At 38.1% G+C, this 27,289-nt stretch overlaps 3 protein-coding genes and 1 long non-coding RNA gene across 7 annotated transcripts; 2 read left to right on the top strand and 2 right to left on the bottom strand.

Annotated features, from left to right (window-relative positions):
• Nucleotides 1-780: 780 nt before the first annotated feature.
• Nucleotides 781-6,221, top strand: LOC148736301 (sodium channel modifier 1-like). 2 transcript variants are annotated; one of them, XM_088754784.1, is made up of 5 exons: nt 781-958; nt 1,139-1,209; nt 2,210-2,298; nt 2,639-2,851; nt 4,626-6,221. In XM_088754784.1, the coding sequence occupies exons 1-5, from the start codon at nt 908-910 to the stop codon at nt 4,991-4,993; spliced, it is 792 nt and encodes a 263-aa protein (XP_088610910.1). In that variant the 5' UTR covers nt 781-907; the 3' UTR covers nt 4,994-6,221. The 2 variants fall into 2 exon arrangements, with proteins under 2 accessions (XP_088610910.1, XP_088610911.1); XM_088754785.1 differs by lacking the exons at nt 781-958; nt 2,210-2,298 and having other exon boundaries at nt 1,023-1,209.
• Nucleotides 6,047-27,017, bottom strand: LOC148736298 (radial spoke head 14 homolog). Its single transcript, XM_088754786.1, has 10 exons — nt 26,841-27,017; nt 24,551-24,656; nt 23,506-23,592; nt 10,036-10,097; nt 9,113-9,262; nt 7,862-8,010; nt 7,135-7,251; nt 6,877-6,988; nt 6,527-6,589; nt 6,047-6,308 (listed from the first exon to the last, which is right to left on the bottom strand). Exons 1-10 carry the CDS (start codon nt 26,931-26,933, stop codon nt 6,222-6,224), a joined length of 1,026 nt encoding a protein of 341 aa, XP_088610912.1. The 5' UTR covers nt 26,934-27,017; the 3' UTR covers nt 6,047-6,221.
• Nucleotides 15,097-18,754, top strand: LOC148736300 (uncharacterized). 3 transcript variants are annotated; one of them, XM_088755313.1, is made up of 4 exons: nt 15,106-15,580; nt 17,091-17,230; nt 17,850-18,081; nt 18,373-18,754. In XM_088755313.1, exons 1-3 carry the CDS (start codon nt 15,238-15,240, stop codon nt 17,919-17,921), a joined length of 555 nt encoding a protein of 184 aa, XP_088611439.1. In that variant the 5' UTR covers nt 15,106-15,237; the 3' UTR covers nt 17,922-18,081; nt 18,373-18,754. The 3 variants fall into 3 exon arrangements, with proteins under 3 accessions (XP_088611437.1, XP_088611438.1, XP_088611439.1); XM_088755311.1 differs by having other exon boundaries at nt 15,097-15,580; nt 17,091-18,081; XM_088755312.1 differs by lacking the exon at nt 18,373-18,754 and having other exon boundaries at nt 15,097-15,580; nt 17,091-18,170.
• LOC148736299 (uncharacterized) lies at nt 25,801-26,782 on the bottom strand. Its single transcript, XR_015999158.1, has 2 exons — nt 26,559-26,782; nt 25,801-26,123 (listed from the first exon to the last, which is right to left on the bottom strand). It is a non-coding gene; the product is annotated as an uncharacterized LOC148736299 (long non-coding RNA).
• Nucleotides 27,018-27,289: the final 272 nt, after the last annotated feature.

Here is a 27,289-nt window from a genome sequence, read left to right as displayed (position 1 = left end):
AGGGTCAATAAAGAAATTAGTTATCCAGTTAATAACATAAGGGTTAATATCATATGATTTTAGCTTATTACATACAATCTGATGAGGAACAAGATCAAAAGCTTTACTAAAATGGAAAGAATACACCTTAACAAAGTCTTAAAAAAGGTCAGGTTCGATCAGAAGAGTAAAACAGTTGACTTTAACGTTAGTTGACTTATCTGGCTTCTTATAGAGATGATGAAAGTACTTGATTTCTATTTCAAAGGTGAAAAAGTTCATAAATAATATGATTTGAATCGTAATTCGTTCCAGCAATGCTCGACGGTGTTGTTGTTGTAGCTTTTTTTCAGTTTTTTTTTTCAGTCAGTCTCTATCCTCTCATAAGTTTGTCTTATAATTTCATGTTCATAGGCTAATTTTATGTTCATAGTGATCTAGACATAAAACTGTGTTGATGTCATTTTTAAAAAGTTCTGCAATTTATTAGATATATACGTGCATCTTCATCTAACCCTAGGCATTATAGCCTGAGTCGGTTTTATCGTGGTTTCAGTTCACCTGACTATCTTGTCCTCGAGTTCTCGACAATTAAAACCGGGAGGGTCGGTTTTATAACGGCGGATCATTAAGGGAAAAGATTTACCGCAAAGTTTATGGTATAACTGGAAGCGAATATCTGAAAATGGAGCCAGATCAGTGCGTTTCTAGCTGAACGTACTTGATTGATGACATTCTTTCATGAGATCTATTTCGCACTGGATACACCACAATATTTATCTTCATGAGCCCAGCCGCTAACTCAAATATACGCCGGCGTCGATATGGCGGACGTTGTTGAATGAATGGAGGACGATGGAGAACATAATCGGACATAATCACAATTTCGACCCACAGTGGTTGAGCCGAGAATCTTTAAAATTTAAAAATGTCATTTAAACGAGTTGGCGATGACCCTACTGCATTAAGAGTACAAAAGGTGCGTACATTCATGAAATGCCAATGTTCTAACGTGTTTCTTCATCAATCAGAGCCCTTTTGACAGTGCGCATGTACAAATCTTTCGGCCGAGCTAGCGAACGGTTCGTCTGACCGAAACAATGGTATTAATATGAAACTTACCATAAATCTTGAATCGCATGCTCTTAATCTGTCATAGAGACAACGGGTATCCGAATTATTATTGGAAGACATTCCCGAAGACGAAGCCACATTCACGAAGAATGGCAGGTAAAAGTTATCTTTTAACTTTTGTTTGACGCACTTAGCCCTTGAGGAAACATATTTCTCAATTCGACGGCTGAATTTAAGATTTATTTTACCCTCTACAGCTGTACATATTCCCCGATCTTTCTCCACCCATGACGCTTTCAAAATTTCTGATCACAGTAGGGCATGGAAGAGACTTTTCGCGTAAAATTATAAACTGCTACATGTCCGGATCCTAATCCTTGTTCGCCGAAAAGATCTCCATAGCTCATTCTTTGAGCGGCTAAATATGAAATAAAAAATGCCTCAAAGGTTTGAGCAAAAGCTGCATTTGATGAAGTATCTAGTAGTTGGTCGTCCTTGACTCTTGAGAAGTGGATCATATAATTTATCTATATTATGTACTGTCCTTAATATAATAGATTTAGCCGAGCCTAAAAGTGGAGCTCCCAAGTTGGTAATAGATATGATAACATAGAAGGTGTGCATTTGCCAAGACTTACCTGAGACACCCCTCCCTTCGTTTTGATAGTCTTCCCTACCCTACCCGTGCAATCTGAAGGCACATACGTACGTATGTACGTACGTACGCTTGGTCAGTCACGTGATAACCAAACGAAAAGAGGTTGACCATATTCCATGGGTATGGGGCTCTGCCCCACTATTATGATCCTACAGCTCTCACGAGCAAGTGACCAAGAGAAAAAATTTCTCCTTACAAGAAAAAAAATTTAATACAACATCAAGCAGACAAGTGATGTGAATAAAGAGTATTATCAATTAGGGGATAACTAGTTGATCCAATACAATCATTCTCCAAACTCACATAGTTAAAAGCAATGTTTAGCAAACTGAGTTAGGAGGATGTATTGATAAGAAGTATGGATCTTATTTCCCTTGCCAATTCCTTAAGGCTGTATTCCCATGCTCTTAGTACTTATTAAACATGTAATGAAATGCATTTTAAAAATTGTAATACTCTGTTGCCAATCTACTCTTAACTCTTTCTTGCTCTTTCAAGGTTTGCTTGTCTTGTTTGTGAACACTGTCCCATTTTTGATACTGTTACTGTACTCAGAATTCACAGGCAAGGAAAGAAACATTTCTCATGTAGGTGCAAAAACAAACTAACGAAATTTAAATTAACATGAGATGTTAGTGAATTTTATGTTAACTGGAATTTGTTTGGTTTAGTTATGTTTGTATATATATGCATTTTTTTTTTGTTTTTCCCTTTTATTTGTTTGCTTTTGTATATAACATTTGTTCCATAATCGCAAAAGATCTTTTGACAAGCTGAGCTATCATCATCATGAATTCTATTTCAGTTGAACCTATTTTTTCTTTTCCTAAAGCTGTCAGTTTTTTACTTTATCTACCAATCATAGATTAGTAACCTTTATTACTAAAACCATACTCAACTATAGCTCTATTTCCCTTTGACTTCCAGATGCCAAAGTAAGACTTGAGAAAATGATGGAAGATGCTGAAATATGGCAAAAGAGAGAACACATGAAATACATGGAGGGGGTTATGAATGATGCCATTGAAGATGAATCACCATTACTGAAGATAACACAACAAAAAAAGGAGTTGGCCCTTCAAGGCTCAAAAAGCATAATAAAATGTGACGAAAGCAAAGGAAGGACATCAAAACAGCTGCCTTTCTTTCGGTAATTGTGAAGAAGAGCTCCCCAAAAAACCTGTCGGCCGACAGTCGGCCGACTGTCGGCCGACAGTTGACCGACAGGCGGCCGACAGTCTACCGACAGGTTAAGAAAAAAGAAAAATTGTGTAAAAAACGAACAGTTAACGTGACATAACAATCCGTAATGGTGATGTATGACTCGACAGACTTCACCTACTTACCGATCGACGGCAAAGTTGGTAGTATGTAAAGAAACGTTTCTTCCAAAATGTTATCAGATGCGTATAGGATATATCACTTGCGTAATTTACAACACACCAGACAATCTAAGAATCGCATAGGAAGATAATTTAATCGAAAACTCGGCCAAAAACTCTGAAAACCATAAGCTACGTATCAATACAAACACTTTCGTTCCAATCGCCCAACAATGCAACGCGGCCTCTTATGGTATGTTAAGTATGTATGTATGTATTTGTTGCTAGCATCGTAATCTATCTTGCAGGTTTGGGATGAATTGCTATTTCCAATTTCAAGTTTAATAAATGATACAACTGTGAATCTTTTTACTCGTTATGTTAAGTAATAAAATACTATACGTAACAATTCGATAATTAGACTTGGATGCGTGATGCGATAATTGATTTAGGAGCGCGCCGCTAATCTAATGTTGAACAATACACATGTTGGTTCTGTCTCTGTCGGTTCAAGACTTTTTTTTATTTGGTGGCTCCTAAAGGAGCCGTTTGTTTGTAAAACTAAGTAAACTTAGTTTGGTGGGCAGAACTCTGCGATGGCTTCGAGCAAGTTGTCAAACGGATCACCAGGGTAGCATTTCCGCCAGTTGAACTCGTCGAGGTAGCAGACACCAGCAGACGGCAGACATACGGGTCAGCACCCACGGCCTGGCCAACATACACGAACGATATGACCAGGTTCTCCAGACAATGAAAGAAAACAAATGCAGCATGGCCTGTGCCTTCCGTCTTGCAGGCTGTCCTCGGAGCACACTACGAGACTTCGTGGCGATAGCAGAATTGAAAAAGGTCGCCTCGAGGGAACTGGACCTCGTCCTCCGCGACCAAGAAGTTCAATCCGTGCGAGATCTGGAGGTTGCCTGTCGCAAAAGACTTCGGCGCTACATCCCGGTCATGAGCAACATGAGGAGAGAGGGGCAGCTGTTGCCAATGAAGTTCGCGGCACGATTTTACGAGTGAAATATCTTGTATATTTCACCACGCACAAAACGGCTCCTTTAGGAGCCACCAAATCTTGAAAGTCAATTGTCAACGTATTAAACATGTTGGATGTTGTATCAAGCGAGGCACGATTCTACGAGTGAAATATCGGATCACTCAACGTTTCTGGTAAACCAGACCAAAAACTCTTGATCTAAAACGACCACGATACCTCGTTTTGCCACTCTGCGACAAACGCAAATTAAAAAATTAATAATTTAAACCCATATGCTTTTGTAACGGCAAACTTAGAATCCCTAACATTGTGTGATCGTTTCACGGACAAGCTACCGACAAGGTACCGACAGGTTACCGACACATTACCGACAGTCGGCCGACTGTCGGCCGACTGGCGGCCGACAGGTAGCCTATATTTCAGGCAAAACCTGTCGGCCGACAGACGACCAACTGTCGGCCGACAGACGACCAACTGTCGGCCGACAGACGACCAACTGTCGGCCGACAGTCGGCCGACAGTCGGCCGACAGTTGGTCGTCTGTCGGCCGACTGTCGGCCGACAGGTTTTTTGGGGAGCTCTTCTTCACAATTACCTTTCTTTCAGCGCAGAAAACCCATTGACACGAGCATCTGTAATGACAAAGCAGGTCATAAACATGTAGAGAGGACTGTAGAATCAAACAAAAACTTGTCAAATTCAGTGAAGTACTCAGAGAGCAATCATTTGGAAAAAACTGAACAATCTGTGAAGCCATCAAGTGAAACACCTGGCTCAAAAAGTCAGAAAAACACAGAGTTAAGTCCCAGTGAGCTGGCCAGGAGGAAACACTTTTCCCGCCTCCGACAGGCAGGGTGGATCATGGGCTTGGATGGAAAGTGGCAAAAAGATGAAAATGCTGAGTTTGATTCTGATGAAGATGAGCCACCACCTCCAACATTGTCACATGATCTGACAATGTAATTAGAGTAATTATCAAGCTTGAATAGCCCCCAAGAATCTAAAGAGCATGAGCAGATACAATTTGGTGCTAGTGGACTTATGAAGCAATTGAGAACTCTCAGTGAGGGGTCTGGGAACGTTACAAAAAAGCCCTTTGCACAATGCATTTTGTACACTTGAGTAGTGTTATAGCACAGTTTACTGGTTCATGCAAGAGTTGATAAAGATAAATAAAGCTCTGTACCAATTAGAAGATCGAAAGAGAATCTAATATTCCATGCATTACCCCTTTTTCCGAGTTTTCCAGCTACCAGCACCAGTTTACCAGTAATGCTGCAGTGGTTTCATCAGGCACCACATGCAGGCCTGTATCAGTTAAGTACTATGTTCTGTCAATTGTATCATTTGCATGCTTTATTCCAGAATTACTAAAATGAAATGTTTTCTCATGTAATTCCTTTAATTCTTCCTTTATTTAAGGGTTGTCCAGTACACCCAAATCATTTTCTACTCTGTATTGTTCATGATATTCTAACATTAGACTTCTAGTTGTTTAACGCTTTAAGAATGTGGAAGGTTCATGTTGTCATGTTCTCATACCATGCCACTCATTTTCACTCATTACTCACATGCGCACTCCTAGACTTCCGCTATATTTACACACAATTTGACTTCTGGCATACCATGATCGTAATGTTATGTATTGCTTACACCTCTTGACTGCCAGTATGTTAACTCATGATTTGACTTCTGCTGTGATGATTTGTCAACAACTGTAGATGAATCACGACAGTTTGGGTGTATTAGACATGAATGCTTCATTCTGGATGTAATTGTCCTTTTTCAGTTGTCCACAGGAAAAGAGTAGAATTTTAATTGTAGACACAGCACTGTTTAACCAAGATTTTACCAAAATAAGTTGGAAATTTTCCCTTGTTCCATACACCCTCGCCTGTTCAAGAATACACTCGTGTATATAAGGCCTATTGGTTGTCAGGAGTCATGCCATTTTTTATACATCAGTGATGTAAAATATCAATTTGTTATTATTTATATTATCAATTTCAGGTTACAATGATTGCAAACTAGTTTATTTGTATTTTCCTGTTATAAAGGACTAAGGACATACAGTGCTGTATACACAACATGTAAGTAACTTTACAAAAGAGACTATTTACAAAATATCTATACAGAGTACTGTACAAGAGTTTTTTTTTGATCAATAATAAAATTAATTGATATTAATCAATCATGGTTTCCAGGTGATGACTTCAACAGCTATCTGTGCAGCCTTTCTGACTGCTGGACTGTCGTGATCCTGAATAAGCTTTGATACCTATGAGGAAAGAATTATTATTAAAAGTTCTTTCTTGAATAATACTAAGTCAAAATTGACTAGATTGATTACCTTGAGCATCAACATGGAAATTTTTTAACTCTGCTGGCAAAGTGAAGGTTCATAATAACACAAGGCCAGTGGCATCTGTAAGGCACATTGTAAGCAGAGTAGGCAGTACCTTTTTTTACCTTCAAATTATGCTTAGAGACTCTTACCTCGTTAACTGAAGCCAGCAATGTTGTTCTACCAATCGGGGCTTCCGCAAGAGTTGTGATTGCCTATTTGTACATCAAAAATAAGAGTAACAGTCAGAAAAGATTCGCTATAACAATATCAAACCAGGTCTACAGAGTTGCAACAGTTAATACTGTTCTCATAGTTACGTACTCAAAATTGAGATCAACCAATTTTTGAACCAATTTTTCACTGGCTACCCACATTATGACACCACCTGTGATATATCAGCCAAGGGAAGAAATTCATGGTAACACAAGAAATTGGATAACACTTTTGGAGACACACTGCTGCACATAACAGCTGTACATAGTATTTTACATACTGATACCTTGAGAGCATTGAGTCTCACTTCACTTTCAGGGTCATCTAGCAATTTCACAAGGTTAGGAATTGCTTTTTCATCTATTGCTGCATACTTCCCTTTGGTTGTTATTGTAATTCTAAGAAGAATCAAAATTATTGTGAGGTACACAACTACAGCAGTACAACTTAACTGTATCATGATTACAGCCTGGTACTAAAAAAAAAAAGTTGAAACAATCTATAGCATTAAGCTATCCATGAGCAACTAAAAAGTTCAACATATGTCATGATGGCACCAGCAGCTTGTGCTCTAACATCACTGTTTGCATCTTCAAGAAGCGACACCAGTTCAGGAATTGCTCCAACATTGACTGCTTTGTCCTTGCCATCAAGAGGAAAACTGTCATATTTGAAAGGAAACTTCTCATTTCATAGACGTTGCAGCTAAATTTGTAGAACTCATGATTTGATTTACCATAATGATTCTAATATACAAATTTTCAATTGAAAGATAATTCTGATAAAAAATTGAATGATTTCTTAAAGCTACATCAACAGATGCTTGCAATTTGGTTAAGAAATATCAACCACATAAAACGATTGGACATTTAGACTATAGTCAGTTTAACTGTACTTTTCAACAGCATGCAAGATTGATAGACTTGTAAATACAGCTGGGATGGAGTGACTGCATTGAAACATTGTTTAATTGCTTCCCTGCATTATATTCTAGACCTCTAATAGGAAACATTTACTGTGTTTCAGAGAGTTCTAAAGGTTTTGTTCCTGTGTTTTGATATCATTGAAAGATATGTTGACCTTCTTTGATGGTTTTTTTTTTTATTAAATTTTTTAACAAGGACTTGAAAGATGCAGTTTCGAAGTTTGATTATATTTGATGGAGGAAATTAAAGTTTTCATTTTTAACCAAACAACAAAAATATAAAAACAAGCACAATAAAGAAAGAAATACACATGTATCAATGGTAATTTGGATCAGCATGTTTTACCTTAAATCCATGACATCCCTGGCAGCTTTTGCTCTAATTGTTGCTGTCTTGTGGGACAGTAGTTTTGTGAAACCCTCCATTGCTCCACTATCTAGTGCAGACTGGGTTTTTATTGTCATACAGTAATGGAGGGTGTCTAAAATAAGTTCCTATAAGGAAAATGTGCCAGATATAGTATGCATGTACATGCAGCTAAACATCAATTTGGATAACCCCTTCCCTACCACACCTTATTGTAGCCACCAACTGGATGCCATATTGGATTTTTATTGAAAATTCAAGTTTGATCAAAAGACAATAATTTTTATCTTCAATTCCATAAATACTGGTACTAGGTACAGTACTGTTATAGTTGTTAAAAGTCATCAGGCCTCTCTCTCACTGTAACATGTCACTCTTTGAGATACAGTTCAGATCCCTAAGCAAGGAGCTGGACACAATCCCAAAGAGGTTGTGCATTGGTAGCACAGGTACAAGGCAAAAAATACCCCTTGATGACCATAAGGAACTGTTTCTTGTTCAGCTCAACAACCACGCTTTTCAGGAATATCATACATTGTCCAGTCACACAACTCATAATGTGTATATATGCCAATGGCAGAGAAGGGTTAAGAGATTTGGAGGGTATAAGGTAAAGTGTAGTCTGTCTACAAGTCTACCATGGGGGTAGGTATGGGTGTGGCTATGGAGAAGGATTGAATTCTCTTCAAAGCAGCAAGAAGCTAACTAAGGGTAAATATGGTAAATACATGACTGTGTACATGTTAGCTAAAATTGTGTACAGCCCACCTCCAGGGACAAGTAACTGTCAACCTAACACTATGACTTACAAAGCAGGGTGTAAAATGAATATACCCTTCTCAGATGAGGATGAATAAACCGTAGGTCCCATCTCCTGCAGGGTTGGGGTAGGAGACGTTAATTTCCCAGACACGAGATCACTGTGTGGTGGATATCCTCCCCTGGGGTGGCATGGGTGGGTACTAGAGCCTGCAGTAATTGGCGCAAGCTGTTGCGGAGTCCCTGCCTGTCGGTGAAGCTAATGATTAAATAGATTCCCTCATGCCTTGATCATCATCTACAAATTGAGCAGTTTCTCATGAAAGAAACAAAGTGCAATATCATATCTAGCTCTTTGTAACTGACTTCTGAATTGGAATGAAGCTCAAGTCTTGTACATCCATGCCTGGAGGCAGAATAAGTTTAGAACAATTGTCAAATATGCTGAAATGGTTTCGTGTTTTTCCGCACCTTGATCTCATCCTCCTCTTTGAGAAGTTTTTCAACCAACACTGGGACAAGCTTTGCATCAACAACTCCCTCTGTGCCTGGACTCATGTGCACACACATTTCTATGGCCTTGTGAGCATTCCTTCTGGCCTGATAAACGTTGTCATCAAACTATAATTTGCAATTACATAACCTCATTAAAAGAATGGTAAAATAGACAGACAGACAGACAGACATCTATATTTATACAGGATACCCCCTTCAGTGTAGTAAACACTGGTATCAACGGGGGTCCTGTTACCCACCCAACCCACCCCAGGGGAGGACATCCATCACACAGTAATCTCGTGCGTGGGAAATTAACGTCTCCTACCCCTAACCCTGCAGGAGACGGGACCTCCATTTATTCGTCCCTATCCGAGAAGACTAGAATATCTAACCATTTCTTGATGTTAAAGAAAGGAAGCATATTCTTCTCAGTTAATTTTAAGACCCTGAGTGTTAGTCCGGCCGGTATCGAACTCTCGACCTCCCGCACAGCAGTCCGGTGCTCTCCCAATTGAGCTAACCAGGCGGCGGTTAAGCTAACCAGGCGGCGGTTAAGCTAACCAGGCGGCGGTCAAATAGTAAGTCGACTCTTAAAAACACATGACTGTATGTACTGTACAGTATATTACATACAACAATGGTATAAGTGAGGACAAATGAAGTCAATAAAGATTTACTGTAAGATATTAGACAGATGAGTCACTTTACTAGGTAAGTTGTACCCACAACATGTGAGTTTTGATCAACACAGAGTTTTGTTGTAAGGATTAAGTCAGAGGAGAAGAAAGGCTTGTCAAAAAATTTCAGGATGTAATGTGAAAGGCCAGACTAGTTGTTGAAGGATAAATATTAAAAGCTCAGCCTTGAAGCCTTCATTCTAGTACAATTCAAATTACCAGTTCTGATAATGGTACAATCATTTTGTTATCCACAAATGCATCTCGTCCAACTGCATGTCCTACAAATGAGATCAATAATTAATATTATTATTAATACATTCTCTTACCTCATACCTACAGACAACAGATTTTATATTATGTAGAAGTGACGTCATACCTGACGTCATACCTGACGTCATCCAACTGCATGTCCTACAAATGAGATCAATAATTAATATTATTATTAATACATTCTCTTACCTCATACCTACAGACAACAGATTTTATATTATGTAGAAGTGACTCATACCTACAGACAATCAAATAAGCATTGATAATAAAACAATTATTGGATTCGGTTTTCACATGATAGCAATGATTATCAAGGCCTCCCCTGGTGAAAAACCTCACAGGATCTTTAAGTATCTTTGAGAACTGTCAAAGACCTGCCAAGGACCCTCAGAGACAATGACCTTCAATTAGGATCCTGTAAGGATCTTTTAAGGATCTTCAAAGATTTTTATATGCAAAATCATTTGATAAAATCCTCAAGGACTTTATGAAGATCCTCTGAGGATCCTAAAGGGTCATTCCACAGTATTTTGCATGTCACGGAGGGGACAATTCAGAGGAGAATATCATGGATAGCTCCCCAGCTTAATATAGTTCAGTTCACTGAGGACTTCTAATGGATAGAACAGCTAATGATTGTTTTAAATCAAACTATTTCCAAACGACTTCTTCCACATTTGGGGGGAATTAGTCATTTATTTAGATTGTCACGGAGGGGATCAAAGAAACTATGAAAACTGAAAGTTAAAATTTAATCTCAGATTTCTGTGAATGTATAATGGCAGCAACAATAATTTAGTACATAGTTTATTTAGATGTTAATCAACAATGAAACTGCCTTAAATGGAAAAGGCCTTCCTCCTCTCTTACATTGTACAGGAACAGTAAGTGCTCGTGGTTATTGTCACGGAGGGGACTGTCACAGAGGGGACCTTTTGTCCAATAGGCAGCAGTGATCAATTTGGACCAATTTGAACCAATTTTTCAGCCTTAATATGAGTTCACAGCCCCAGTTTAATTCAATTCTTTTCAAGATACTCTTTAAAGCCTGACCACATCAAAAAGGTTGGCTGTCGTACGTGTCGTCAAGCCTTTAAAGACATTTAATTTATGGCTGGAAAGTATTCTGGAAAGTTGTGTCAGGCTGTTTGTTCATATGATACAACACATTTCTTAAAAAAACCTTCACGTTGTTTCTTTTTTTAGTTTTTATTTGGAAACTTTAGGTTCATGTAAAGTACTCAAGATAACACCAATGGTTCAATAAGACCTGGTGCATAGAAAAAAATATATAACGTTTTTAAAACTTACATGTATAACTAAAAATGTAAGCAACTCAGATATTTCAAGGTTTTGTGTCTCTGTCTCTGTCTCTTAATAGAAAGGCTTACAACTGCATTGTAGACTGCAAATATGCATGCCTGCATGATATGCAAGATGTTTAATATAATAATTATATAAGCTGAATATTGAACAAAAGTGCCACAGATTCAGAGGTGATAACGACTTACAAGTTTTAACACTTGTATATGTACACTTGTACAGCTAACTGTTGACAATATCCAGTTCATACTAAAGTAGTCTGAAATCCAGTACACTCTAAGTGAATAAACCTCCTAAAAGCTCAAATCTCATTTTCATAAATGCTGTAAAAGATCGACAGTTATCATTGGCTTTCTTGTGCTCAGAATTAGTCCTGCTTTATGAAAAACAGGTGCACTTTCTCAACTTCACCTTGCACTGAAAATGTAAATGGGCAATTGCCTTCCAGCATTACAGTACCATAAAAAATACAACTGCAATGTACCCTGTCCACGTCATCTCATCTTGGCCAGTCATAGGTGCATGGCAGAGCTTATGCTGTGTTAGAACTTGAATTCTACAAAGCCATCTTCCACAGAAATCACCCGGCCAAAGTAAAAAGTTGTGACATAGTCTACAGCAAAGTACATCCCCACCTCAACCCCCTTAGATGGTACTGGGCTGAGATGTTGAACATGGAGATCATGAATAATGGATTTCGTTACATCCACCATGTCCTTGTTAAAGTGCACCTATACCCAAAAAAATTTTTTCGCTTAACGAAATAAGCTTATTTTTTGGAGTATTTCTCTACAAAAATTTCTTAATTTGCTCAAATCTTTAATTTTCTGTGCCCAGTCAAAATACGGAAAATCGGCCGCCATCTTGCCCCACGACCGAGTTTAAAGAGGAATGGCTCTAGCGGGTAATGTGACGTCAAATCGAGAACACGAAAATCTGCATTTCACACATTTTCACTTGTTTGGGAAGGTTGTCGTCGATATTGTCCGAAATATGCTGACTAGGTGTGTTGCATGAGGAATGTACGGAGCGCGATACCCTCTTGCAAATTTCGCGCGTTGCTACATCCTTCTACAACACACTTAGTCGGCATATTTTCGGACAACATCAACTACAACCTTCCCAAACATGTGAAAATGTGTGAAATGCAGACTTTCGTGTTCTCGATTTGACGTCACATTACCCGCTAGAGCCATTCCTCTTTAAACTCGGTCGTGGGGCAAGATGGCGGCCGATTTTCCGTATTTTGACTGGGCACAGAAAATTAAAGATTTGAGCAAATTAAGAAATTTTTGCAGAGAAATACTCCAAAAAATAAGCTTATTTCGTTAAGCGAAAAAAAAATTTTGGGTATCGGTGCACTTTAAGGACAAGAGGACTGGAGAGAGCAAGGGCTCTTGCAAACATGCAAACAAATTACACACCACAATCATAATCTGTTTCTTGTTGTTGTATATCATTAGAACTGTTTACATGAAAGGTCCAGTCCCCTGGACTAGGCTGATTATCTGCCACAAGCAATGCACTCCACATCTTACAGACAGCTCTTTGGTGGGTGGGCTTGACAAAACTGCCAGCTGCACTCATATAGAAAAAGTGTTTTTTGTTCTTGATGAATTGAAGGGGGAAAAAGACAAGAATGATCAACATGAAATTTCGGTCTCAATCTTTCCTTTTAACCATCTCATCATTTTCATCATTTTCTTTCAATCTTTCTCTGTCTTTCTTTGACCTCTCTTTAGAACTCATTTCAGCTCTAAAGCAACTGCCAGTGCTGTGGTGATCATGCTTAGAGCCTACAATCCCAGAATCCTTTACTTTTTGTTCATGTATTAGTCATGAAATGTGCAACTCTTTCTTTGAAAGTAAAAATGTTCTACTTGCATCCACTTTTGACATAAATTAACTTGAATTTTAAACTCAATAGTTACATTAATTTCTCTTTTAATTGAGGAGAGTATAGTTTGTTGCATTGCATTTATCTTCAGTGACAGTTAATTTCTCTTCATTACAGTGATGTCCCCTCTGTAACAGTAATGTCCCCTCTGTGACAAAAGTTCCCCTCTGTGACATTTTTATCTTTTTAAAGTAATTAAAAGGAAAAAGAAGTGGAAGAAACTCTTTACCACTTTTGAGTTTGTCAGCCCATACTTCAATAATTAACAGAAGTTTCTGCAGTTATCCCCATTTATTTTAGAAAGATCATAATTTTTGTGGGTATTTTTGTCACGGAGGGGACAATTCAACGTTGGACAAAGCATTACATCTCTTCCGCACAAGGCAAGAAACAAATTTAATAACATAGGAAGTCTGGGTAAACAACTGAATGTCCTGACAGTTATTATTAGATTTCTTCTCAAGACAGATCTACAATATTTATTTAGTGTATGTCCCCTCCGTGACAGCTTTTTTGGTATCAAGGTTAATTTATGATAATTTATGACACAAAATTACAGTGCTGACATCTCGAAAGTATCATTTTATACAAATTTGGCATTTAACCAGTACAGAAATAGAGCTTAATAGTCCTTTTGGTCAATTTTATTTCTTAAAGCTTTATGTCCAAAATACTGTGGAATTACCCTAAAGGAAAAAACAGGGATCTTTCAAAGATCTTAAAAGGATCCTATTAAGGTTCTTAATAAAATCTTTGCTAGGATCCTCAAGGATTTGATAAAGATCCTACAATGATCCTTATCAAGATCTTTGAAAGATCTTTGCAAGATCCTTGCAAGGAATCTTACAAGGTCTGTGAAGATAAGCCAAGGATCTTTCAAAGATCTTAAAAGGATCCTTTGCAAGATCTTTTCAAGATCTTTGCTAAGATCCTCAAGGATTTAATGTGGATCTTACAAGGATCCTTATCAAGATCTTTTCAAGATCTTTGCAAGGATCCTACAAGATCTTTGAAGAAAAACCAAGGATCTTTCAGAGATCTTTAACCCCTAGGGGACTGAGGGGGGTGGGGGTTTTTTGACTCAATTGGTGACATGACATTACTAATTAGGCCACCAAATTTTTTTAATATGGCAGAAAACAATAAAACTAACATTTTTAGAAAGAGGAGATTTTGTACTTTCATTTGGTGCAATGAACTAATACATGTGTCTTACAGAAAAAATATGAAAAATCCAGAAAGGTAATAAAACAGATTTTTTCCCCAACCGTCCTCAAATTAGAGAACAGAACTGAAGTGAAAATTTTGTCAACACAATAACTGTACACAAAATCAAATTCTATATACACAGAACACTTTTCCTAGCACAAAATAAAACACTACTGTTCTTCTTTTAACCATATGAAGTTCGCCCCTGTAGATCTTTTTCAAGATCTTTGCTAAGATCCTCAAGGATTTAATGAGGATCTTACAAGGATCCATATAAAGATCTTTTCAAGATCTTTGTAAGGATCCTACAAGATATTTGATGAAAAATGAGGATCTTTCAAAGAGGGGCCGTAAGGGGGTTTCACGTGAAACGTGATCGCACTAATTTATTTTCTGTGATCCGTAATCTAAAAGTCTTGATATTCGTGAACCGTGAATGATATGATTGTCGTGATACGTGAAACAGAGAAATAATTTTCCGATACCCGTGATAACAAACAAGATAACGACCCTTTTTTCCGCGAACGGCTACGAAGACCCCACAAAGGAATTCTCCAGGTGATCGCCGTGTCTGTTTTCTTCAGCTTGCGTGACCAAACAATAGGGTCTCCCATGACCCGTTGATCCAAAAATAAAGCTGATGCGACCTTTGACACCAACGATCAGGTCTTCAGATTATTCATTGTCTGACGTCTTGTCTTCATTTCTCACGACCCACAATGTCGAAGAGCGAAGTCAGCGAAGAGCCGTTTCGTGTTTTAGAAGGGGTTGTCTACTTCGTTGATCCCAAATCTCCTGGATCTTTCTATTTTCTTGGGGGAAAGGAAAGGATCAGAATTCCCCTGAAAAGAGAACATAATTCCCTTGATGCCCTGAAAAGGCATATTGCTGAACACGCGGGCCTCAAGGCCGAAGCTGAGAAGCGGGGAATAGGGTCATCTATTGATCTTAAGCTGTGCAGACTAGCCAAAGGCGCAGAAGGTAGTAAAGCCTTCTCAATCAATACACAAGCGCAGTGGAACATGAAAAGGCCGCTTTTTGTCTATTCTGCAGTTTTACAAGGTTAGTGTTTTAATCATGAAAATTTGATAAGAGGTCCTAATTTATGACATGTTGCTTGAAAGTCACGTGTGAAAGGTATCTGATATCCATACTTTCGTGTTAATTGTTTTAATTCGCGTTAATTTCTTACATCTTAGGGCCTGTTTACATGGAGATAGGGTGACCCCCTTAGGAGGGTCACCCTTCTAGAAGGGGCAAAAGATAGCCCCCCTTTACATGCAAAGTCTTGTCCCCAGGGCTATCGCGATTATTGAATTTGGCACCGAGGGAGATATCTGCGCGGTCGCTAAGTACAAAACAACCAAAATGGCGGACAAACGAAGTATTTTGGCGGTAAATTCAATTTTCCTTGTGCTTGCCTCTTTGGCTGCGGTTTTTCAGTGCTGTGGGATCTTGCTGTCGTATCCCCTAAGAGAAAAACGCCGACAAGAGCGAATGGCGCTACAGGTAGCCGCCCAGTACAATGTTGCAATGCGACGAATGAGGCATATACGAAGGAGAGCCATTTTGTCGCCGAGGGAGAATTTGGCGGAATCCCGGTCGCACAGAGCAGTGGCGAAGGACGCTTTTCGCTTTCCCTGTGAATTCTTGGATTTTTCACGTGGCAAGCCTTCTTCAATATCTTTCCGAGTCGAGCGGCTTTCTATGGTACTCTCGTCGACCACTAATTCATGATCATCTATGTCTTTTTTCGAGATGTCCACACCGTTGTCCTCCGACTGTTTCGAACTCTGTTCAAACAATTTGGCCACCACAGAACGGTGAAAATATTCCTCGGGCTTATACGCGCGCGAAGCCATTACAGAGTTTCGCGGCAATCTGACAGTAAACCTAACCCACAAAAGTTGACCCTTCTAGGAGGGTGACCCTACCTCAAGTGTTTACATGGCAAAAAGTTGGCCCTCGCAGGAGGGTTACCCCACCAAGCAGATAGGGTGACCCTACCTCTCGTGTAAACCAAGCCGGAAAATACAATAGGGAAGGGTTACCCTTCTAAGAGGGTGCCCCTTCTAGAAGGGTCACCTTATATCCATGTAAACAGGCCCTTACAATACTAGAAGTCTAGAAAAGTTTTATTCAGTCTCCCCTACATATTTTATTTGAAGTTTGCTTAAGAATCGACAATTTTCTCAGAAATTATACAGAAAGTGAGTCATTGATGAGAGCCGTGATTTCGGTTAGGGTCGTTAGAGGCGATATTCAACACACCTGAGATATTCCTTGATCGCTCGCTTTGCAAAAAGGGCGTGTTGACAATAATGAGAAGACCTGAGAATAGGAACAACCTAGGTAGAATAGGAAGAGAATATTCGGACAGATTTTTTTCTCGACTAAACGCAACTTAAATTTAATTTTTATGGACTACGAAAGAGACTGGAATGGGGTTTGAAACTGCCCAGAAAAAATGACACCAATATAAATGTCAAAGTAGATAGACAAAAGACAAAAAGGACGTAGTCAAAAGATTATTATTTGATTTATTAATTTTATTGTCATTATTTTCTTTCAGTCAATGTTCCTAAAAAGGAAATCGTCTTTTCGAAAGATTGCCCGGTGATAATTATCACCGTTGCTGGTGGCGAAGAACAGCAAAAGAGCAAAGTCAGCAAACGAAAGCCAAGAGGTGGAAGGAAAAGGTCAACTTCAAAGGTAGAGGACGACCACCTTGGAAAGCACCTAAAACAGGGCGAAAGTGTTGAGCGAAATGAACGACAGACCAAGATGTTGGATGATCTAAATTTGGCTATGTGCGACCAAAAGAAATCGTTAAGAATTTTTGTTATTATTAACAACCATGATTTTTCCTAAAATTTTATCATTTTATTACTATGATGGAGACGATGATGATAACGATGATTATTTAAATCGTCTTTAATGTATTTAGTTAATTAGCCTTTCAATGTGTTTGTAGCTCTGGCACTGTGTATGTTGAATAGCACAGCGGTCAATGAATTTACTATAAGGTGTGGTCGTTGCCAGAAGGTAAAGATTGTACCAACGGACAGGACTCCGCAGACTAAAGCTCGATACTTTACGTAAAATGTTGAGCATTATCCTTCAAGCTTGTCTGCAGAAACATTTCTATTTAAAGCTTCGGAACTTTCACTTTGAAGTATCATCATCAATTTTACTTTAAAAGAAAACCACTCGAGAAGACCATCCAGAGAACTTCTGTATTGTCAAAGAATAAAGCAGGCGTTTAAAATTCATTGTTGTCTTAAAAAAAGTAAAGATCACTGGAGGTCATATTTTTGTTGCTGCCTTACAGAACACTTTAATTCAGCTTGTCAAAACCGTCGAAACGAGGAAGATAATGCCAAGAAACACAATGCAACAATAGCTGGAATGAAAAGAAATATGGAAGCCTTCCTGAAGAAGAGTGGAAGCCGCGGAGGAGATCAAGAAAGTCAAAGTGATGGAAGTGTAATGTGAAACGTCGGTTCACCTAAAGGAATATCAGTGGGAAATGACAGTGATCGTGATTTAGAGTTAGACAACATGTAAGAGTCTTTCACATTATTTGTAAGATTGTGATATTATACTAACCAATCTGTCACCATCAGCCTAAGTAAAACATTTCTTTTAATTTTTTTTTTTGTTAAAGATCCTCTGATCTATTTACTTCCCGATGTATCTTAAGGTCTTTTGCAAAATGGCGTATTTAATTGTTGTTACACCGATAGTCACAAGACAAGATGAATCCACCTTTATAATATCAATTCTAATTGCAACTTTTAAGACTTCAGTAGTCAAGTGGATGGTGTATTTTTTATACTACCTTGCAATTACAGATTTCAAGACAATTGCCCTGAGGCAGCGGCGTCTGCAAACGAGTTTGGAGACGTGGCACAGTGTGACAGTGACAGAGAGATTGAAGAATTCAACGAGAGACTGAAATCTTAAGCGACTGCCTGTCTGCTGCAGAGCAAAGCTGTGAAACCGAATCTGACATTGCCAATCACGACACAATCACTAGTTGAGCGCTTTCTGAAATACATTAAAACGACTGTCAACAATATTATATATATAGGGTAAGGCGACAAGTCTTTCTCATGTGTAAGTTTATTTTCCGTAAACCGCGAAACTCGAAAATTAATTATCGTGTTTCGTGATTTGCGTTTTTTAATTGCCGTGAACTGTGCGCGTGACCCCCCCTTACGGCCCCTCTTCAAAGATCTCAAAGGATCCTTTCAAATATCTTATCAAGCTCTTTGTTTTTAGGATACTTCAAGATCTCCATGGAAAAAATGAGGATCTTTAAAGATCCTAAAAGGATGCTTTCAAAAATCTTATTAACATCTTTGCTAGGATCCTTGAGGATTTGATAAGAATCTCACAGGGATCCTTGTCCAGATCTCCACAAGATCTGTGCAAGGATCCTTGAAGATAGATCATCCTTTAGAACAAAACAAGGATCTTTCAAACATCTTAAAGGATCCTTTCAAAGATGTTGTTATCTTTGTTAGAGTCCTCAAAGATTTAAGTGGAAACATTTAGCTTCCTTGGAAAACTTTGGTTTTTATCTTCATTTTTAATTTCTTTGGTGATTTGGCACTAACAAAATTACAGAGTATTGGGGAAGATAACAATAAATGCACAACCAACTGCCAATTTTGTGTCGGCAGACAGAGCTGAATAACGTATATGCATGCACAAGGTTTTGCCGCAGAAACACGAATTTTGAGTCGTTCGCATGGTTGATTTCCTATTCTGTTGCGTTGAGGTGTCGTTTTCCTTGCTGCTTTTCTTTTACATAACAACCTCCAAAAATTTGGTACACCCCCTAAAAATTTTCAAAAATTAATTTTCTTCTTTAAACCTTTGGAAATAGGAAAGTGCCTTCGACGAGAACAGAGTATCTCGGTCTTAAAGGTCAGCCCTTATTATTTTCCGCTTATTTCGCTAAATTTTAGACCTAGGACACTTGAGCCCGCGTTGTTGACCACATACCCGCTGACATAGCATTTCATTATTTAGCTCTGTCGCTTCGGCATACATAAAGATCTGCATCAAATCAGTGGTCAGCAGTGTTTTTGGTCATGTGATGTTTGCTGTTACAAGGCGCCATTTTGAATTTGACCGTTGAATCATTTCACCAAGCATGGACCTTGTTTGTCGCTTCTAGGCAGTTCAGGAGCACTTTTTTGAATGGAAACAAACATTTTGTTGTTCGTTTCATTGGCAAGACGTGTTTCAAAAGAACATTAATGGATTTGTCCATAGAGATCATTATAAGGATGGTGAAAGACGTAGGGATCGAGATCAAGAGGCCTGCAAGAACTTTGTAAGTTATTCAATGTCAGATATATACTTTGAATGAAAAATGGACTAAGGATTTAGAAACAATGCACATTCATTGAGATATTCTTTCATTGTTTTACATTATCAGCTCAAAGATTCCTATTGAGAGAGCGCCACCCTTGTAAAACTTTTAACAGTAAATTTATCTGGAGGAGATGCTTTAGCTGGCTGTATAGTGCTCAATACATAAAGTAGAGCATAAATTGAAATAGTAAATACGTATGATGCACGATCCTCGCAGTAGAGAGCACTATTTATGCAATAGCGAAAATCAGACCTGAAAAAAATCAGGCCTGTACGGGATTCGAACCACTGGCCTTTGCGATACTAGTGCAGTGCTCTACCAATTGAGCTAACAAGCCAACTGGGAGCAGGCTGTTAAGTTGATTCGTAATAAACCCATTACGATAAATCAGATACAATGAATATAGCATCGCAGATGTCAGTGGTTCGAATGCCATACAGGCCTGATTTTTTTCAGGTCTTATTTTCGCTATTGCATAAATAGCGCTCTCTACTGCAAGGATCGTGCATCATACATATCTACAACCGCAGTTCAAAACATATGAACTTCATATATTCATTGTATCAGAAATAGTAAAATCAACAACCATGCAAACAAAGTTTCCATGACTTGTATAAGTTTCATTCTTTCGCAATCATCAGACGGTGGTTATTCCAATGGAAGACATACCTTATATACAGAATGCTAATTACGCGGTGAGAAACTTTTGTAAATAACAGTAAATTTATGGCACTTAAGCCCACATAATTTTGTATGCCTTCTCATTCCTTTTCTTGTCGCTTTTTAAGGGTTATATACTCATCGTTTTGGAATGTGATGCGATTAACGCTGTATGGAGTGAATTAGTAACTCATTCCTAACCATTGTTTTTCAACTGTGGTATAATCCTCCAATTTCTAGTAATAAGTTAGAATACCTTTGCAGTTAAATGTGAGTAAGATCACGTATAATAGAAAGGTTGGTCTTCAGGAAGTAGAGCAGATAGTTAGTAATTACCTTAGACCTTTGTATATATAAAAGAAATATCTTGTGATAAATTATCAAAACACTGTAATTCGTGGACAGAAAGACTATCAGGATAAGAAATAAATCAGAGTGTTATACGGAGACTACCTCTAGATTTCTAGTGAATTTCTTGACATGATTAATTTTCAGCTTGATTTGAAAGATCTTAGGAATGGATTTAATTATTAATAATAGATTTTTGCTGGCTGAGTGTTTGTATCTCGCAGGATATCCTGTGCAATGTGTGATAAGTTATTGTAGTTAAAAACATCTTGCAATATAATGTACATGAATCTCGACTTAAAGATCTTTCAATTTTAACAACTTCTAGCATTTTTTTCTACATTTCCCACTGTCCTATTAGAAGCTATATTTGTTTAATTAACCCTGTGTTAATAACACTATTATTACTTAGTTAGCACCCTATAGAATAACTTTTGCATCCACTGCTATGCACATAAATATTTGTTTATTTTATTAGGAGAAAATCACTAAAAGAGTTTTGTTATTAGACCTCGATCACTGTATTATAAAGCTACACAAACTGCTGAATTGTTAAATTTCCTTGCATAGGTTTTCTTTCCTTTTCTTTGCCTTGTTGTTTAATACTATTGGTTGGTATAAATAACTCTTTTTAGTCCCAATAAATATATATATATTATTTCAACAATTTATATAAATTATGTTTTGAGGCTTATTATCATTGTTATAAATAATGTTTATTGAAGATCCTCACATATTTGCAGCAAAATTGTTGAGTTTCCCTTGCAAGTTCTCTGGAAGCTAGGTTGTCAAAGATCTTGCAAAGAATTGTGAAGATGTTGGGAGGAATGTTGAAGACCACAAAAGATATTGGCAAGACCTCTGAAGATTCTCAAAGATCTTGGCAGGATTGTTAGATCTTAACAAGAATTTTGGCAACAATCCTCAAAGGTCTGAGCAAGAACATTGAAGATATTTCAAATTCTCACCAAGATATACCAAGATTGTGAAGGATCTTCTATTTCCTTATCAAGATCATCAAGGATCTCATATTTCCTTCCCGATCTTCAAGGATCTTGCATTTTCTTGTCAAGATCTTCAAGGATCTTCTATTTTCTAGCCAAGACCTTTTAAGGATCTTTGAAATTCTTGACAAGATCTTTTGAAGATCCTTGAAGATCTAGACAAGAACCTCAAAGATCTTGACAAAAAAATGAGAGATCTTTGAAAATCTTGGCAAGAAAATAAAAGATCCTTCAGGATCTCGGCAAGAAAATGCAAGATCCTTGAGGATCTTGGCAAGAAAACGAAAGATCCTTGAGGATCTTGGCAAGAAAATGAAAGATCTTTGAGGATCATGGCAAGAAAATAAAAGATCCTTGAGGATCTTGGAAAGAAAATGAAAGAACCTTGAGGATCTTGGCAAGAAAATGAAAGATCCTTTCAAGAGGATATTGGCAAGAAAATGCAAGATCCTTGAGGATCTTGGCAAGAAAATGAAAGATCCTTGAGGATCTTGGCAAGAAAATGAAAGATCCTTGAGGATCTTGGAAAGAAAATGAAAGATCCTTGAGGATCTTGGCAAGAAAATAAAAGATCCTTTCAAGAGGATCTTGGCAAGAAAATGAAAGATCCTTTTAAGAGGATATTGGCAAGAAAATGCAAGATCCTTGAGGATCTTGGCAAGAAAATGAAAGATCCTTGAGGATCTTGGCAAGAAAATGAAAGATCTTTGAGGATCTTGTAAAGAAAATGAAAGATCCTTGAGGATCTTGGCAAGAAAATGAAAGATCCTTTCAAGAGGATCTTGGCAAGAAAATGAAAGATCCTTTCAAGGGGATCTTGGCAAGAAAATGAAAGATCCTTGAGGATCTTGGCAAAAAAATGAAAGATCCTTGAGGATCTTGGCAAAAAAACGAAAGATCCTTGAGGATCTTGGCAAGAAAATAAAAGATCCTTGAGGATCTTGGCAAGAAAATGAAAGATCCTTGAGGATCTTGGCAAGAAAATGAAACATCCTTGAGGATCTTGGCAAGAAAACGAAAGATCCTTGAGGATCTTGGCAAGAAAATGAAAGATCCTTGAGGATCTTGGCAAGAAAATGAAAGATCCTTGAGGATCGATCTTGGCAAGAAAATGAATGATCTTTGAAGATCTTAACAAGAATTGTTAAGATCCTCAAAGATTTGTCAAAGATCTTCATGAAGATCCTTGGGAGGATCCTCAAAGGTCCTCATTAAGATCTTCAAAGATCCTTAAAGATCCTCCAAAGATTTTCACCAGGGTCAGGCAGTAACTTTGTGTTATCCACCTTTGCCTTCTGCTTTGGCAGATAACACAAACTTTGGCCTTGACAATCATCTCTACCATGCTCAACCTCATCCAATAATTGTTAAATAAATACTGTACAAGTTGCATAGATTAGAGTTGCAGTAAGTACATGCATGTATCTAAAGTGTAGATGAGCAAATTATTGAAAGGTGAAAACTTTAGTCCCTGTGTACATCACAGAGATAATGTCTCACATCATAATGATTGTAATATGCGCGCCCTATACCTCGGCAGATTTCTTAAATGAATAAATGCAGACTTAAACTCTTTTGCACCATACCTGCTATAATACTAAGCACTTCTGTTGCTTTGTGCCTGATTGTACCATCAGGGTCTTTGAGAAGAGACTTTAAACTTGCACCAATACCTAGAAATTACAATTTGACCAACAGATACACCAGTAAGAGGTTTTAGATTTGCAAGGATAAAACCAAACCTAAAATGATACCAAAATTATGTTTGTTTTTTTTTTTTCTGAGCTGACTTGGACAAGCATTATTATCCAAAAATGTGAACAACTTTCAGGCAGGAGACAACTTAGAGGGTCACCGTCTTTAAAAGCATTAATTTTGTCTGTAAGTAGTGGCAAGAACAAATAGATAAAACAGTAAACAAACTATCAGTTGAGTTTTTTCAGAAAAAAAAAATATGTGTTCTGAAGAAACTTCTATTGCCGCAGCAGGCACAATGCACTCTATACTGAATTTCATCTCATGAAATGACACGCATTTACAAAAGATAAGAACCTTCTAGTAGACGAAAAAAATTAAAGGTGTAGAAATGTCTTTGTTTCCTAGTTTAGAATTATATTTCCAAGTCAACTTGATAATTTTTCAAATGGTCTAAAATGTCTTGAAACTTATCTCAAGACTAATAATCCTCAAAGTTCTTCAAAATATACATGTAACATCAAGGATTAAAAGAAACGAGGAGCGAAGATCAACTTTCAAGGGTCACAGTCAACTTCAGTTTGAGCAGTAACTGTAGGTTCAACTGTCCAGAAACTAAGATAAGTGAGAACTGATCAGGAAAGTAATAATGCAAAGCTGCTGGTAGGAAGGACACAATCAAGTACTGTACATGCAGTAACTTCATGATATAGAAACTGCATGCTATTTTGAGCAATATGAGCGAAAAGACCAGTGCGTGCCCAAGTCTGTTTGAAAATGTTGTTTTTTACAAAGCCGCGAGAAGCACTAGACCAGTGCCCAAGACAACACTTTTTGAAAATGTTGTTCTTTGCAAAGATGTAAGCAATAGTTACAGTTTCATTGCATAGATAAGCATACTTTAAACATCCAATTCACATTTTTAGTCCCACTTACCAACTCTCAACCCTTCAGATATGTGTTCAGGATTGTGCATCACATCACAAAGTGACATCAGTGCCCTTTGTCTTGTCAACAGGTCAGAACTGTTAAGTTCACGGTTCTAAAGGAATCGTCAAATTTATTTAGCGTTTCTACATAAGAGAATGGATTCGTATGATGCACGATTCTCGCAGTAGAGAGCGCTATTTATACAATAGCAAAAATAAGACCTGAAAAAAATCAGGCCTGTACGGGATTCGAACCACTGAGAGAGGGTTCGATAAAATTAGAAGCAAGTTAAAAAAGATTAGTACAATTGTATCTAATTTATCCTTACAGAATTACTGCTCATCAAGCAGACATTTAGGTCATAAGAACAAAGGAAATGATCGCCAACCAATAAAGCTCTTGACTGTTAAACAAATTCTCCTTTCACGTACAAAGGAAAATGCATGTAGAGCAGTATGGAAAAGACACTGTAGGTGTTTTGATGTTAAGGCATAAAGGACGCAAAACTGAAGAGGGTGATTCAGTAAAACAGTCATTAAAAAATCCCTTTACTTGAAATTCTTGCATTTACTACAGAGTTAGTTAACATGTAGGCCTACTGACGAAATTCAGTCTGGAGTGATGCGAGGTTCTAAGCTAACTAGTAGCACGCGCGATTCGAGTGCGACAAGTCGTGAAATTAGAGAGCTTAAGCATCAGACGTTTTTGATGTCACGGACGTCAGAATACCGGGGGAGACTGGATCGACAACGGCGTTTCAGGCGCGAAATTTTTAACTTAAGCTGGACACCTGCGTCACCACGAACGTGACAGCTGATCACAGTTGTCACGTTTTTGGTCATTGTTTACAAAGGAAATGTGGCCGTAATTTGCAACATGCCGTATTTAAAGGATGTGAGAAAATCACTTTTAATCGCTCATGACCAAGGACTGGTGTCAGACGAGGAACTGTTGCTATTACTGAAAGATAATTCGTCAAAAAACCCTGAGTTTTCGTACGAAAAATACGCGAGGTTTAGTATCGAGAGTATCGAGGAACCTGAGTGCAAGTCCGAGTTTAGAGTTGAAAAAAAGGACCTTCCACTGCTGGCTGATGCGCTTCGACTACCGGACACCTTCCACTATAATCAGAGAACCACTGCCGACAAGTTAGAGGGGCTATGTATTTTGCTCAGGCGAATGTCGTTTCCTTGCCGATATAGCGACATGCTCGCACGATTCGGCCGACCGGTTCCTGAACTTAGCATGATATCAAATACGGTGATGAATTATATTTACGATATACATGGTCACAAACTGTGTCAGTGGAATCATGATCTACTGAATCCACGTGACTTCAACACCTACACGGATGCTATATCGAATAAAGGGGCTGCACTACAAAACGTAACGATCTTGCACTGATCCTTTTGTCATTGAATCCTTGAATAACGGATCTTGTAATCCACTTAGCGCCTCTACGATCGACAGCCATATTTGCGCTCGGTTGCTCGTTTTCTTCTTTGCTTTAAACGGATTCTGCACTCTGACTTCTTTCATTAGTGCTACGTCGTGCTGTTCAGACCATTCCATAGGCCCACTACATAAAAGAAAAAAGATAGAAGCGAGTGTTACTGTAGGTAGTAGCTGTATAAAATAGTCGATCACATTTCAGCACTAAAAATAAAAAGCTTAATGGCGGGGAAATTAATGCACTTTCTTGAACGTGAAATACGGCAACGACATAAACCTCTCGACAAAAAGAAAACAACTAATAACAAAAACAAACACATGGCAAGATAACTTGCTATTATATAAGTATTTTTCCTGTTCTGGAAAAAACCTCTGCTCGTAGGATAACTAAAAAAGAATGGCGACAAACAAAAAAGAATTCACGATCAAACAAAACCAAGTAACAGAACCTGCGGAAACTTGTGCCAAACACGAAGTTAGGCACATTTTGTCCCATTTTTAAAAGTTATTGTTTAAGTGCAGATAAAAAACTACTTTCTTATGAAACCTACAATGTACTTACGGGTTTGATTTGACGATTGAAAACGAAGACATGGTGTCAGTCTTGTACTGAGACAGTCCTGAAACAGAGCAAAACAACACGCACGGCAAACATCCCACTTTCACGTCTGCGACCTCACGTCAAAAACGTCTGCACATGCGTACTGATTACGAAGCTCATATTTAAACTTCCGGTTGACGTCCGTGAATCAAAAACGTCCGATGCTTAAGCTCTCTATTGTTATTTGTATGCGACGCGACAACTGCATTGCAACTGAATGATTAACGTTATGATTACACTCACTAGTTTTGGTAGTGCACGGCCCCCATAAGCAAGACGTGCTTTCGTAGGATCTATATTTGGGGGTAACTTCATGGATATGACAGTATGAGCCATTTTATCAATGAAGAGTCGCTCTCGATCTTGTTAAACCTCCACAAAACAAAAATGGCGGTCTGCTGTTGCTAAGTAACCACTGCGAGACCCAGTCCTTTTTCCTATCTTCTTTTTTTCTCGTTCCCGGTTCTTTCCTCGACTACTTGCGAAGAGTGAAACATTGAACGAAACATTGGGTAGAATCAAGCTGAGGTTATGATCTCTTGGAAGTATATACAGAGAAGCACAATAGAGATGCGGATTGAAAAAAAGTAATAGAAGACAACCCTTTTTGTCTGACCACTGCAGTTTAGTCGTGTGTCATTTGTTTGTTTGTTTGTTTGTTTATTTTTTGTTGTTGTTTTTTGTTTGTTTGT

The sequence above is a fragment of the Stylophora pistillata genome, chromosome 3 (assembly GCF_964205215.1).
Source record: "Stylophora pistillata chromosome 3, jaStyPist1.2, whole genome shotgun sequence".
NCBI classification, from domain to species: domain Eukaryota; kingdom Metazoa; phylum Cnidaria; class Anthozoa; order Scleractinia; family Pocilloporidae; genus Stylophora; species Stylophora pistillata.
This window is presented reverse-complemented; position numbering and strand designations above follow the sequence as displayed.